Below are 15,440 nucleotides of genomic sequence, written 5' to 3'. Positions count from 1 at the left end.
AAATATTACAGAAAGTAAAATGAGGGAGATGATGCTAATAAGGGCACATTTGTGTGTGTATGTGGAGAAGGAGGAGGGATGCTACAATCCCTCACTGAGATTTTCTAACTCCTCTTTTGTCAGAATTTTTCTTTGGATTTTTTAAGCTCTATGAAACTTTACCTTTGAAGCTGAAAGTTGTCATCAAATCGTATTTGCTGGAGGCAATTAATTTTCCAAATTTTCTAGGGTAATTGTTCAGCCATTTCTTAGAAATACGACTGGGGAAAATATTGTGTTTTCCATACTAAAAAAAAAAAAAAATCGGGACGCTTTCTTTAAGGAATGCAAAAACTGAGCCTTGAAGTTTGCAGCTGGGAGTCCTTCACCATGAAGAACTGGCTAATAAACCCAAAGTTGTCCAATTTTTCAACTTTTTAGAAAAACATGGTTTTCACACAATCAGTGGATGGTTAGTATTGAATATTCTAAAAGAGGGAATGAGCACCGGTTTCCTGCAGCACTTCAAAAGGGACAAGTAAGACAACACACACAACACTGTGCCAATTTGTACTTGGTTAAAAACAAAAACAAACAAAAAATTAAACGACATTCAAATGGAAAGGAATATAATTAGTGCCAATCAACATGTTTTTGTAGAAAACAGGTCAAATATAAACCCAACATCTTTGATGAGATTACAAGTTTAGCTGACAAAGGAAACTTCGTAGATATAATACAGTTAACATTTCATGTTTCATTTAGTAGTATATAAAAAAAGAAGTGCTACACGGTATCAATACAGCAAATGATAACTGGATTAAGATGGACTTTCACCAGAATTGTTATGAAGCGCAGTGACCAAGACTTAGAAATAATTACAAAATGAGTGCTGGTAAAATTGGAAGATCACATGAAGGTCAGAGGTACAGCAAATGCTGGTAATGCTGGGGCGCTCACACTGCAGAGCTGAGATCATTATAACATAGTTAAACCCCGAGTTCTACATCTAGGGAGGTGAAATCAAAAAATTTTACATCTAGGAACAAAGAATAAAGGCACATCTACAGAAACGTGTATAAACAGCGGTGTGCCCAGGGAGGTAATTTGACCTTTATTTACGTCAGTGATTAAGTTCATTCTGTGATACTGTATCCAGTTCTGGTATCCATTTTTTCACGGAAAAAAGAAAGCTGATTTTAAAAGACAAAAACTGAAGAAAGTTCCAAACTAAATTTAAAAAACCTTTTTGGTGAAAGTCACTGATATGAGAACATTGATGCATAAAGCTACAATTTTGACTACACACATTTCCTGATAAAAATTAATTAGTTAATAATACTGACTATTCTCCTGAAGAGATGGTGCATCCATAGCTTTCACTGTCAGTCACCTGCTGTTACAAATATATACCTTCACCTAGTTTAAGCTTCTGGCTAGGGGTCTACATTATGCCTTTCCCTACTAGCTTACAAATTGTCTTTATGTGTAAAAGAGTTTTTCTTCTATGAACACCTTAAATACAGCTCCTTTAAAAATTGAAAAAGATGTGGTTTAACCGAGTCACCTAAAATAACGAAAGCAAAGGAGAAAGGAGCAGCCAGAATGGAAATATATTAACCTCAATACGCCATAGGAAGCTGGTTGCTTGGGGAAAGGTCAGGACCCAAACCTGCAGAGCAAAAAGTCCTGGGGGCTGCGAGCACTGCATCACTGAAGAACATTTCTCAGTCTTTGAAGACACTTTCTGCAGTGGTCCAGCAGAGCTCACACCTACATGGTCCTGCAGTAGGATGTATCTTAGGATGCTTCAGGCAGCAGGAAGAGGGAATATATTTTGTCCACCTTGATATAGTGGGTAGTTAGATTTACTTTTAGATCCTGTGACTAAATGGCATGTAATAAAGGTCAGCTAGAAAAAATACAAGTTTATCTTTGTCTGCAAGGATAAAGAGAAGAGACTTTTCAGAAACATAGGCCTGAGGAAGAAAGTGGAAAATCGAAGACTGGGGAAAATGTGGAACTAGGAAGTAAGGGATGTGGGGCAAGGTCAAATGTTAGAAGATCCTGGAAAGCAAAAGAGCCAGGAAACAATGTGGGGAGGAAACAAACAACAAATAAAGGTTGAAATAAACTTGGGAGTGGGAAAATGAAGAGAGAAAGGCAGAAGAACTGATTTTTCTACATCAGCTCAATGGAGAGCTGTAACGTGGGCTCTGCTTCATCTTGCTTCTCAGCAGTGCCTGGTGTGAATGCAGACATCCATCTAGCTGGTACTTCACCAGTTAGGCTCATAAGCCCTGCAGCACAAGATGACAAAATTACTAGCTACAGAGCCACGGAATAAAATCAGTCGAAGTCGTAGAAGCAGAGATTCCTGAACTGAAATTTTTGCAAAATAGGACTGAACTCAGGCAAATCCCATCCCTCCATGTCCTCAGCCATACCCAAATATTTAGGGATAGCAGCATCTGTGCAGCATGTTTCCTCCTCTGTGCTTCACAGCAGCTCTTAACTAAATATCTTTATATATTCCTATATGCCTGTGTACAAATGATTTATGTACAGGCTTAAGCCCATTGATACACCATTGAGAAAATACTTAAGTTAGTATCTGTTGTAACTCCATGCTTTCTCAGGAATGATGGATACGCATTGACATAAAGAGAAATGTCCTGGCTTTCCCTAGCTGGTTCCGTTTTAATGTCTGCAATCCTACAAAGCTCTAGCACAAGACCGATAATAGAGTTGATGGTATTGCCCATCAACCAAAAAGCCCATTCTGATCTCTTTCTGCAATCTAGCTCTTACTGAAATCAGTAGACATCCTGGATCTAAAAGAAAAAAAGACTATTCTACAAGTGATCTGTGGAAATCAATAAAAGAGAAAAAGATCTTGATGCAAAAAGATCACAAGATCAAAACAGACATGACAATGTTGCTTGCTAAAGTGTGCTCTGATTTCTTTTTCCAGTAAGTATTTACTTGTTTTCCCAAAAGCTGAGCGCCATATTTGACTAAGTGGCATACTTCAAACAGAAAATAATACACAGAATTCTCTGACAATTCATTGGGGAACAAAAATGCTCAAATTAAAGAAACTCCTGGGCCAGATTTTTATCTCAATTGCATTACTGGAAATCCAAAGTAATTCCATTGATTCCAACGGTGTTGCTCTGGATTTGCAGCTGTATGTCTGATCTGCATTGGGTCCTGCTAGAAAATCTTGAGAGTTATTTAAGCAAATATTAACATCACTTAGAAAGCAACCTCATCAGGGTATGACAATTCTCAATACATGTTGTAGTACATCCGGTTATCAAATTGTTTGAACGTGAGTGTTTAAGTGGACACTCCTACATCCATATTTAGATATGCAGCATATTTTATAAATGTTGAGTATCTGTCATTTCCATGTCTGAGCTTTGTGGAGCTCAGAACTTTTTGAAGGGCCATTATGTTCTTACATCTGACTTGAAAAGCCCTGTTTCAGATAAATTCTTGGCTTTATATTTTAGAGTTGGATAAACAGTGGAAAAGTGTTACATGAGTACTTACTTGAATTCTGGCTTAGGCACACTTTTGTCACTGAGAAAACTTGAGATTTGAATAGTGTTCTTTGGATCCCACAGCTTTGCACTAAGGATAAGCAAACTGTTTGGATAGCAGAAGTAATGTTCCCAGGCTTCACTATGCTCATTAAAAATGCATGTGTCATTAAAAAAAAAAAAAATAAAAAGGCTTTTTGTTTCATTTTTTAATTTGTATGGAAACAATAAACCAGGAGAGCCCCTCTCCCCCTCTCCAGATCAATGCAGAGAGTCCCACTACAAGCCTTATCTTTCACCTGGACATAGATGGATTCAATAGCCGTAGCAGAATTAAGACACGACATTCTCAATTGAGACTCAATACATCTTGAGATGATTTCTCAGTTTTTGTTTCCTGGAAATTTTTGCTTAAGTCAGTTTTAAGGGCTACATTTAACCCAAAGACAACAAGATCTGACGCAGAACAGCAACAGCTAATCGTTATCATCTTTCTTTTGCTTTGACCTTCTAGACTATTTTATCATGTCCTCCCCATAACTAATCTCTTAGTTAAACTAAGCTCCTTGAGAGCTTCCTTAAGAGAAGGAACTATATCCTGTTCCCTGTAAATCACTGTGTACACTTAAGCCATCATTATTAATATCATTATCAAATTTATGCTCCTGACATTTAATATGCTTGTGAAACTTTTAAAGTGCTATAACAGATGCATAATCAACATCAAGAAATTCAAAAGCCTGAACTAGAAGCCCTTCAGAATGATCATAGATGCCACTGAACCATGTGGGAACACATTTACAGGCTGATGTAAAGGTATTTAGCTTCAGTGTGTTGGCATCACGGCAGACTCCATTATGTTGCCTTACCACTGGTATAACCTAGGACCCACAGGAGATCTGTGCCCACCTGGAGGGGCAGCTGGAGGCCAGGCCAGATAGGGTAGGACATCTCAAATGGCACTAGACTCCTGTAGGCAAGTCAACTTAGCCCTTTAAATCTTCATCTTCTGGATCAGCGTGGAGATGTGCCCTGAAGATTGAGAATTCGTCTGCCTAAGTATATGAAAACTTAATGTCTAGACAAATTTAGGATGTTTTTAGGTTACTGACAAGCTGAACAGAGCAAGCAATACAAAGCAGGAAATGTTTTATTTACAAGCCATCCTTGGAGTCAATTCTATTTTATATTTACATTAGTTTATTGTAGGGTAATATCTAATATTGGTTTAAATGTCCAATATAAGCGTTAGCTTGAAGCACTGGCTTCACATTCACAGTACAATAAAGCAAATGGCTTCTTTGCTGAACTCCATGACCTCCCAGATGAAAAAATGATTGTAAAATAGAAAGTACAGTTTCATAATGTTGTTCATCGTTCTAACTTCAAATGCATGATTAGCTATATTTGCAACAGTCAAAGGGCTAAGTGAAATGCCTGGCCTTTGATCAAATGAACAGCATATATGCAGAATTGAAAGCTAAAAAAAAAATCTTGCCTTCTTCAGCATTGAGAAAAGCAAGCAACATGTGCTGTTGCTGCATCCAGGGGAACAGAAATAGTATGCAATTGGTAGCATGCTGCACTCAGCGTAGGATGGTGGCACTTCTCTGCCTCAGTGAATTTTGAGAGGTGTCCTTAGTCCTCCTGTGCTTTCCAGGGATGCTCATTTATGTTTTCATATGGACATATACATCCTGTACATTTCATTGTTTCAAAATAAAGTCATCTTGGTGGTGATACTAAGATGCCTTTCCTCCCACAACACAAGATGAGCTTCTACAGCACAGAAATGTAGGAAATTTTATTAAGAAAGAAAAGCGAGGTAAACAGTAACTATGATATTGAGCGAACTCTGATGTTGTATGTTATGGCTGCAAAGAAAAATATAGGGTGCTGACCATGTCTATCATAACAGAATTCCCTATCGAAAAGGTAGAAAAAAAATAGCAGAGAACCATAAAACTTTATAAACGCATCATATAGATGCATTTCAGCATAAATTCAACAAAGAAAGCACAAGTGGGTTGTTAATCAGTGTTGACAATAGGACAGGTCATCTCACAGACATGTTTATTCTAAGAAACTCACACAAGCCAACAACAGTATCCTAAGTTCATGCCATTAAAGCTTTTATCTTGTTGCCACTGTCATCAAGAAATGCAGTCAAAAGTGTGTATTAGTTTTGAGCTATCTTTCTGCTGCAAGGTGACCAAATTTTCTTGGAGTAACAAAGAAGTCAAATTTTCTGCAGTTTAAAGTAATATGAAAAGAGTTAGCAACTGTTCACACAAAACCTCCTCATCCATAGCTGAATGCAGCTTTCTCAGAGAGGGATGAACATAAAAAGGGTATCTCTGTAGCACAGATGAGTGATTACAAAATAAATAACGGCTTAGCTTATCAGATCAGGTTTGCTTATTTTCATAAGAACTACCACCATCAATCAGGAATCAAGTAGCTACTATTCACATCAGAGTGAAGCAAAGATAATTTGATACGTAAAGCTCTGAAATAGACATAATTTGAAGAGGAGTAAGCAGGTGTTATTTTTTTATTGACTCTATTGTATTGCTTTAATAACAACAACCTACTTTTTAAAAGAGCTATTTAACTTTTCCCAGCCAAAAAACATGTGAAAAACTGACTCGCAGCCAAAGCATGTTCTAACCTCACACAGCACGTTACATAAAACCACAGCTGAATGTTGTAAATTCACTCCACAAGGCATTCCTTCATGCAGTTAAAAACTCAGAACTGTCGACCCTGTAGGTCTGTAAATAGCCGTTTCTCCAGCCTCGACAAATAACAATCCTGACCATTTCTTTGTAGATTGCCGCTCCAAGGCTCATTGCACTGGCCCTGAAATGCCAGCTTTTGAAAGTCGTTTCTATGATACCAAATATAAAGCTCTTGTTTTTGCAGCTGAGGGTTTTGCTGGTTTGTTCCCACATCATCCCACAGCAAGCTTATGAAAGTTTCACGGTATCTGTTAGGTTCCTGAGCTGCAGAGACTGTTGCATCTTCTGCTGGCCCGTACTAATTCACTGTTTGCCTTATCCTGCAGAACACATCCATCCATCACAACCTGGTTTATATGTGGTGAGGTACACGTGTGGATTAGGTAACTGAACTTCCATTACAGTCATGAGAGATCAGGGTGTGCCTAAAATCACCTACCAAAATATAGGCATTGAGCACTATTTGAGGTGCCCAGGGTATTTCAGGTATCTTCACAGGACTGGCAGGTACGATAGAGCCCCTAAGGGGTATTTGTGGGTTGTGAAGCGGCCGGAGGAGGTCGGCTGAGCTGTGCTAGAGCTTCCCCAACAGCACTAGGTGCGAGCAGCTGAACCAGGCCCTGGGAATGTGTCCCGTGGCTGAGCACACACTCCATTTTGGGTGAACGCGAGCTCCCAGGTCAGCGGTTAGTTGAGTCCTTCCAGTGGAGCATAGCACTGCTCGTGCAAGCACTTCTGCTTCACAAGGAACTAAGGGAGCTTCAACCACGGGCCAGCAGCTGCTTTTCAGCTCTCGGCTAAGACACGGTATCTGACTACCCCACCACAGAGGAGCTTCTTGAAAACTACCAAAGCCAACCTCAGTGTTAATTCAATGTGTTCCTGGAACTCCTGTGAGCAAGTTCAGGACCAGGAGTGCTATCATGTAACTGTAGCCACACTGAAATTTGGCCATTGCAAATGAACGATAGCACTGTAAATCCACAACTGTGTAAAATAATATTCATCCCCGTGGTCATCCATGATTTATCATGTAACCATTCAGGGCTTTAAAAGTTAAAAAAATAACAAAACAAAACACCACCCACCCCACTCCCTCAAAACCCCTCCCCATCACTATAAAATTTGTGCAGAACAAAAAAACAGAAGCACAAACAGAGAAAAACCAATGGTGCTTCAAGTTCAGATGCTCCAAGACCTACATTTGTGAAACCAAACAGTACATTTGAAGTTATCAGTTGAAAGATTCACTTCTCAGCTGCATGTCAGTAAATATGCAATAAAGCATATGGGTAGAACTAACCTGTTGTGCAAATATATCAGCTCTTGTGGAGTTACACCAATAGGGAATTTAGTGCAGCATAGAAATCCTTTGCTTGCCTGATTCAAAAAGAAATTTTAGATCTTTGGTCAAATTCATGTTCTTCAGGACAAGTCTTTTGTTAAAGAAACAGAAAATGCTGTTTGACAAAATGCAAAGAAAAATGATCATTTGACCAAGTCAAAGATAGTTGCAGTCATTTAACTGAGCATCTTCTTCATACCTTCACAGAAACTTATTTGCTACGACTGCAGTGGGACCCAGTCTCTCCTCTGAGCCTCATATACTGTTCGCTTCAAGATCTCCAGAAAGTCTACCCACCTATGGTTTTATAGTTCCTGACATTTCCACAAAGAGACTGTTCTCCAGACTAATAGATTGGGCAATGGGTTAGTTTCAATGGCCTGTATTTTTTATATTTATACTAAATTTTAATTTTTAAATTTAATCTCTTCACCTCTACTTACATTACTTTTTGAACTTCTTAAACATATTTGCAGGCCCCAAAGCAAACAATTAGCATTGCTTCTTTCTTTTTTTTTTTCTTTGTAATTCTGGCTTTGGTGCAGTTATTGTTTTATTTGATTTGTTTTCTCAATCTGTTGACCAGCTGGTTTAGATTTCAGAGAGGATTTCTATCAGCATCACAATCTACTCCTGCAGAGAAACTTTCCAAGATTATAGCCTTACAGTCCAAATCATAAAAAAAAAAAAGTATTATGTTACTTCTAGCAAAGCTCCATCCATTTCTAAGCAGAAAAAAAGTTACTTCTGTGCTTCACCTACATTTCCTATATGTTAAGTAAAAACCCACTCCATTCTAGTTCTCTGGACTTTAGTAAAGGCCACATTTTTAATGTCTTCATAAAATCTCAACATTTCTATACTCCTGTCTCTTTAAGCCCTTATTACTCTCTCCACTTTACAACTGCAAGAGCAAATGACAGCAACTCTCCCCACCAACTTCTCTTGGCTATAACAAATCAGGAGCTTATTACCTGCTCACATCATCCAACACCTCCGTCAAGAGCTCAAGACTCAATTCATTCATAATTATTCGTGGAGAGGCCCTTTAGTTGCTTTGTGGAAGGATCTGCTCCTGCCAAATATTTGCTTTTGTAACAAAGTAATAGACCTGTATTTTGCTCTCTGTGCATAATGTTCATTGTCAGTGCTGTCCCACGTGAGGATGCGGAGATGTTGGCATTTTGGGGATGCTACTTTAATATAAGCCAAACATGGTGGGGAGGGACTCAGTATATTCTTGGAGCCTGAAAACCTAGTGTTAGTGCTTGACAAAACAAACGGAGGCCTCTGATTCAGAAAACATAAATACAAACTTCTTCCCACTCAGATTTCAATATTTGGATTATTGCCTAGATAATTCATTTGAAAACCAAATCCAGCCTAGCAACTGTCTTGAAAATTGAGTAACCTCAGGTTCAACTGTATTAAAAAACTTCAGCTTCAGGCAAAACTGATGGAACAGCTCATTCGCAGTACTTTCACCAAGCCCTGGCCCTCATTTTTTGTTTTTCTGATTACACTTACATTGTGTTACAATTTACCAGCAGCACTATTGTATTATAATATATATTACCACTAGCCGACTCTGACTGTATGCATTCAGCTTCATCAACAGCTAAAGATGCATGGCTCGATGCATATTCATTGCTGTATTGCCATTTCTCAGCTGTTAAAACAGCTGCATGAATCAGCAACAAGTTTCACAACTTAAAATAGATGTAACCCTGCAGGATACTTGGGCTCAATGAGCATTATGATTCTCACTCGTAGGCTGATAGGAGCTAGGGACGTGGTGCACTTAACTACAGTATTTCTCCACTCAAGCATAGCACTACCCTAAAGGTGTAAGCTACATTAGTGTTTCAGTTTGGAGCAGAAGTGTGCTTTTGTAATAAATCTCCTGATCGTTGCCACTTATCATGCTCTGGTTCACATCACAGAGTGGTCTTGGGACGGATGAACCCAATGCCTTTTGATGGAGCTAAACCAGAAATGCGCCACTGACTTCCACCTGCTAGCGTGGCACGCGGTTCGGAGCACCAAACCACAGCTACTGAAGAGCAAACCCTCTTGAAACGCACATAGTGTGTTCGGGGTCCTCGGTACAAACTGTTTTGTTCTGCAGATCCGCTCCTCTCAGCCCATACTGCTTGCTCAATGTAGACAGAGGTGAACACGGCTATCTGAGTTCTAGAGAGGAGCTAGCGCTTCAGGATCGCCTGTCTTGGAGGCAGGAATTTAAGATATAAACCCTGGGGTTGGATGGTTTCTATCCTCAGCAAACAAAAATGTTTCCTTTAACTTAACAACCCTACCTGTCTTTAAGAAAAAAACTTATCAGCAAGAACATCATTTTCTGTTTGGAGGCCATTCTTAGCTCTCTTCCAGGTCCTCAGCTCAAAAAGACATCTAACAGCATATGCACAATTATTCAGTGAACAAACAAACTACATTTTGTTTTTATCCACCTGCAGTGCCGAAAAACTCTAATTTTACTTCTAGTATTTGTCAGGCCTTCCTCCATTTGGTGTATGCACAACTGCTTATCATGGAAAAATCAAGTGTTATGCCATCCCCACATGTTTTTATCTGTCATTATCAGGTGCACAGATATGCATGTGTCACTGCCAGAAGAGCCTGGTATTTATTTTAAATTACTGCAATAATAAGGAAAGTGGCTGTATTATATTTACATTAAAATAATGTAATGCAAAACATTTAATACGGAAAGGGATTCCTGGACATATTGTTTGCTCAGTATGTTTCCCATACAACCATTCTACTGCTACTGCAATACCACAGAAGATAATATTTTAGATATTGTTGTTAATAATACATAGAAACCACATATCCTCTAGGAATTTCAGTACATATTTGCTGTGCTTCCTTAGCTGGCAACACAGTGCCTTCCTTCCCCTTAATTCAGTGCAAAAACAAACTCTACATGTGATCACTTACAGATTTCTGCCTAATTATATAAATGTACTAATTATACACACTTTTCAAATGGTGACAGACTTCAAAGTAGGTAAATTTTAAATCGTGCCACTAAGAAAATCTATTTTGCCCTGGTTTTGGCTGGGATAGAGCTAGTTTTCTTCCTAGTAGCTGGTATAGTACTGCAGTTTGGATTTAGGATGAGAAGAATGTTGATAACACGCTGATGTTCTTAGTTGTTGCTCAGCAGCGCTTACACTAAGTCAAGGACTTTTCAGCTTCTCATGCTGCCCTGCCAGCGAGCAGGCTGGGGGGGGCACAAGGAGTTGGGAGGGGACACGGCTGGGACAGCTGACCCCGACTGGCCACAGGGATATTCCAGACCATAGGACGTCGTGCTCAGCATAAAAACTGAGGGGAAAGCTGGCCGGGGGACGCTGCTTGGGAACAGGCTGGGCATCGGTCGGCTCGTGGTGAGCAATTGTTTTTCATTTGCATCACTTGTTTTTCTTGGGCTTTATTTCTCTCTCTTTTTGTTATTTTCATTATTGTTATTATTTTTATTTTATTTTATTTCAATTAATAAACCGTTCTTATCTCAACCCATGAGTTTTCTTGCTTTTACCCTTCTGATTCTCTCCCCCATCCCACTGCAGGGGAGTGAGCAAGCAGCTGCGTAGTGCTTAGTTGCTGGCTGGGGTTAAACCATGACATATTTGATGATGGAAATCTCTGTAATATCATATTGCAATCTCCTACATCGTAATTTTGTTTTCAAGTCAGTATTAATTTAATGACAAATAACAGCAGAGAATAATAGAGTTGGGAAAGCAAACTGAAAGCTGTAAGATTTACAGTGTGATATTGGTCAGCAGATGCTAACAAAAAGGATCAAAACCAATTTGGAAAAGCAATGGATCTAAGGTAAACAATGCGTAGAAAGAAGTTCTGCATGATAAATATGAATACCGAACCTTCAGAAACTACTCTGTTAACAAAGATAAACACCTGCAAGACTGACTTATCCCCATGTGTTCAGCTACTCATGAGAAGATATATGTCATTGAACACTTAATTTACATGCACAGTTATCACACTGCTAGGAACGACTTGCAAATTAGTTACTTGCAGTTCAGAGCATCTCTTTGCATGCAAAATAACGTCAACTGCATGTACAAACCAGCCCTACAAGTGCATACATAGCTCAGCCCACCAATATCACACACATTTATGGAAACCAAACTGCCACACAAGACTTCAGCACATGCACCTCCTTTTTGGACCTTGGTACATGCCTCTGACTGGTGTACCCTCACTTTTCAAAACACAGTTCTTTACCTTTAACATTAGATATTGACCAAAAGCCCTGATTCTTCAACATAACACTTTAGTGAAGCCATAATATATAAGTGAATGCATGAAAGCTGGTATTCTTTTAGCACTACTTAATAGTTACACTGTCTATTGCCCTGATGTCCTAGGTGAGTAGTTTATTTTGTGTAAGCCATAAGAATTTATATATATCTCTGCTATAGAATCCGGAGCTTGCATTGACAAGACCACTAGGCAGATCAGACAGCAATTACAATGCAGCAACACTATAGGACAGTAATCCCTCTTCCTTTAGTTAAATAATAGCTTATGTGGCAGGCAAGAGACAGAATCCATCTTCACTGAAAAACAGGACTGGGTATAGAAAGGGAAATGGTCGATCTTCTCTCACACAAACCCTAGTGTCAAAACAAATAGTCTTACTAAGTCACAGGCTGTCACATTTAATCAAAGACATTTATGGAATGGCTTGATTAGAAGCATCTTATAAGCAGAAGGTGGGTGATCCGGAGTTACCAAGCTCAAATATTGATCAGGACTTTCCCCCAGTGTTCAAGAACTCCTAGGTCTGAGATTTTGGCTACACCCTTCGAAGTATGGGGTCCAGATACACTTGAATAACTTTAAGATCACAGACTTTCGCTCTGGTGCACACACACAAAAAAATCTCTAGAAGAGATTAAAACTATCTCTGCACAAGTAACTATTTTTCTTTCTCCATAGTTATAAAGTGACTCACATACAAAAAAAAAAAAACCACTTCACAAAAGTAGGAATTTAAAGCAAATATGATGCAAGTTCAGTACTGAAATGAGAAACTCCAATAGCAACACAGAGACAATGTACAACACGAGAAGTGATTTTGTGCTAACTGGTGATGTCTTTGACCTCCGCTCGTATGTGAAGCAATTCCACGCCCTGCCCAATGTTACCTTTTGATATTCTTCCTTAGATCTCAAGGCAGCTTCCATCTGTTCCTGAGAAAATGTGTAGATGGCCGAGCGATACTGTGTGCCAAAGTCATTACCTTGTCGCATTCCTGGGGAGAGAGAAAACACAGCAGCACACCATGAGGATCATCCTCCCTACTTGACAGGGCTGTAGGCACAAGTTCAACAGACCTAAATTTAGGACGTTCCATACACCTGGATTAGCCTGGTCTCTTATGTGCATACTCAGTAGGTATTTTTAGGAAGTCCAAGTCTTTCTTTGGTTAAACAGTCCTGAAAAGTTTCAACTCTGACATCTACTTTTAAATGACATGCAAATGAAATGTGAGCATTTTACATTTTGGTAAATCACACAGTAGTCAAATACAGATGTAAAACCTTAAATAATCAAGCTGTAGTTACTGTAATCAAGGTACTCTTAAAATATTTATTTTGAACCATGCAAATAGTTACAAAAAAACCCCTTGATTTTACCAAGTGCTTAAAAATTTTCTTGTGCTGGAGGAGTACATCTTAGTGGGAGAAAGGTTCATAATACCCTTGGAGATAACTAGCTATTCTCTTCTATTCATAAAGCAATGATCTTGCTAAAAGACTTGTACGCATGTATTGCTGAATTAACTCTGAAGTTATCAGTTCCTACCATCATCACCACTAGTTACGGAGAGAAGGAATGACTCTTATGAAACTCTCACATCTGAGCTCCAAAGAGGACTCTGATAGAGAAGTATGCTAAGGAGAAGGTTTGGAGAAAGTCTGGCTGCGTTAGTGCTGTTGTAGAGTGAGTAATGTGTAAGAACAGCAACACTTTCACAATTTTTTTTGAGTTTGGGAGAAGTAGAAAACACCGGTATATATCTAATATTTACTAAATTCTATTTGCAACCTACATGTGGATAATATGGATGGCGAAAGTATATAATACTGTTTATATGTAACATTGTGAAAACAAAACCCTGCTTATACATACTTAGTAACTCCTTGAAATTACACCTTAAATGAGTAATTTTGGTACAAGGGTTAGCCCCTTTAATGCTGATCTATGTAATCCCTTCAAAAGACTGGTTGTATGAAGTTGCTCATGTACAAATTTCCAAAATATGAGATGGATTCTGCCTACGAAACCATAAAATAATGGGCCAAAGCAGAGCGAAGGTTACTATCCCCTTAGGTGATTCACCCAGATATGGTTTGGCATTATGCAGTGCTAGTCAGCCGCGCTGGCCAGAGGCATTGCTGCCTCTCATCGCTACCCGTTCCCATTCCCTCAGGCAGCAATACTGCAAGCCAGCTTTGCTGTGGATCATTCCATAAAGTCAAACAACAGCCTTAGAGAGGAGCTTTAGCATTAAGAGTGATCTGGAGGTGCAGTTTTGCAACTGCAATTGCAGTTTTGCAGTTTCTGTCTTGCATATCTTGTTCCCAATTTTGCATTCAAGGACACAACTTTTTGCTTTGCTGTAATAAAATGTATTAATTTTGAGTTTGTCTGGTGGTGTATATGAACTTGGGTGAGTGAAAGAGCTGGAATTTCTAAAGGAGACTCAAAGAAGCAGACCCCTCCCAAATGCCTGCAACCCAAGAAAAACTGGAAATCATCAGGATTTGTCTTTTGACTGCCACCAGACTACAGAAGCCCCTTTGAAGATTACCATCAACTCTCAGGACTATGGAGATGAACGGGAAAAAAACCTGTACGTCCTGATACCCCCCTATCAAAGGGCAGAGGGTAGAGAAAGAGCCTGTGATACTGGGGGGGGGGAGGGGGAATATGCTATCAACATAATACTACTCATTAAAACATGGTAACTTTTATCTCTCTTGTACTTTCCAAGGAAACAGAAAAATGGTTTAAAGGATAGTACAATAAACAAATGAAATATGGCTGAAATATTTATGAACTAAAAGATGCAGAAATATTTTAAAAGATGCATTTGGACAAAAATTCCATTCAGTGACCAACAGTATACATGACAGAATGTGATTCTGAAAAATGTTATGGAGTTTTCTGATGCTTTGGGTTACTTTTTAATTGATAAAATGTTACTTTATTACACATAAGAACAACAACTACGTTCTTCATCAATACTTAATACTGTGGTCTGCAAGGCAGAGAATATTTTGCTCATTTCTTTGCAAGTTATTTTAGGGTGGTAGGGAGCTCTTGTAAAGCCAGTGCTACTGAATAGTTAGGCATAAAATGAATACAGCCCAGTAAAGCATTAGTTTTGCCAGGATATGTTAATGCTGATTGATGTTTGAGCTCAAGCATTAGCATTCTACAAATCTATTTATTGCTTAACAAATTACTTAACAACCGACCAGGGAGTAGATTACAAAAATCTCTATAAATGGAGGATCACTATATAGTATGCTAGTTTCTAGCATGAATTTCAAGAGTATGAGTTTAGCATGAGCTCATGTGCATGGTACTCTTAGTAAGAAGATAAACAAGATTATTTAATACATGCATGTGCCACCACTGTTCCATAGTAATAGGGAAGCGGTCAGGTTAATTAATTTATTGAAGAGAAGGTTAAGAGGAAAACTGACTCTGATTTAAAAATACGTATAGAGAGAAATAACCTGAGCAATAAGGCTCTTT

General features: G+C 38.8%; 1 protein-coding gene across 6 annotated transcripts in view; it reads right to left on the bottom strand.

Annotated features, from left to right (window-relative positions):
- Positions 1 to 15,440, bottom strand: part of MSRA (methionine sulfoxide reductase A) — a 288,566-nt gene that overhangs the window by 81,010 nt on the left and 192,116 nt on the right. For all 6 annotated transcript variants that reach the window (XM_030037338.2, XM_030037340.2, XM_030037341.2 and 3 more), the window contains exon 5: positions 12,818 to 12,924. In XM_030037338.2, the coding sequence (XP_029893198.1) occupies positions 12,818 to 12,924 (107 nt within the window). The remainder of the gene's footprint in view (positions 1 to 12,817; positions 12,925 to 15,440) is intronic.

This window comes from Aquila chrysaetos, chromosome 15 (genome assembly GCF_900496995.4).
Source record: "Aquila chrysaetos chrysaetos chromosome 15, bAquChr1.4, whole genome shotgun sequence".
NCBI classification, from domain to species: domain Eukaryota; kingdom Metazoa; phylum Chordata; class Aves; order Accipitriformes; family Accipitridae; genus Aquila; species Aquila chrysaetos.
Note: the sequence above shows the minus strand (reverse complement) of the source record. Positions and strands in the feature narration are given on the sequence as shown.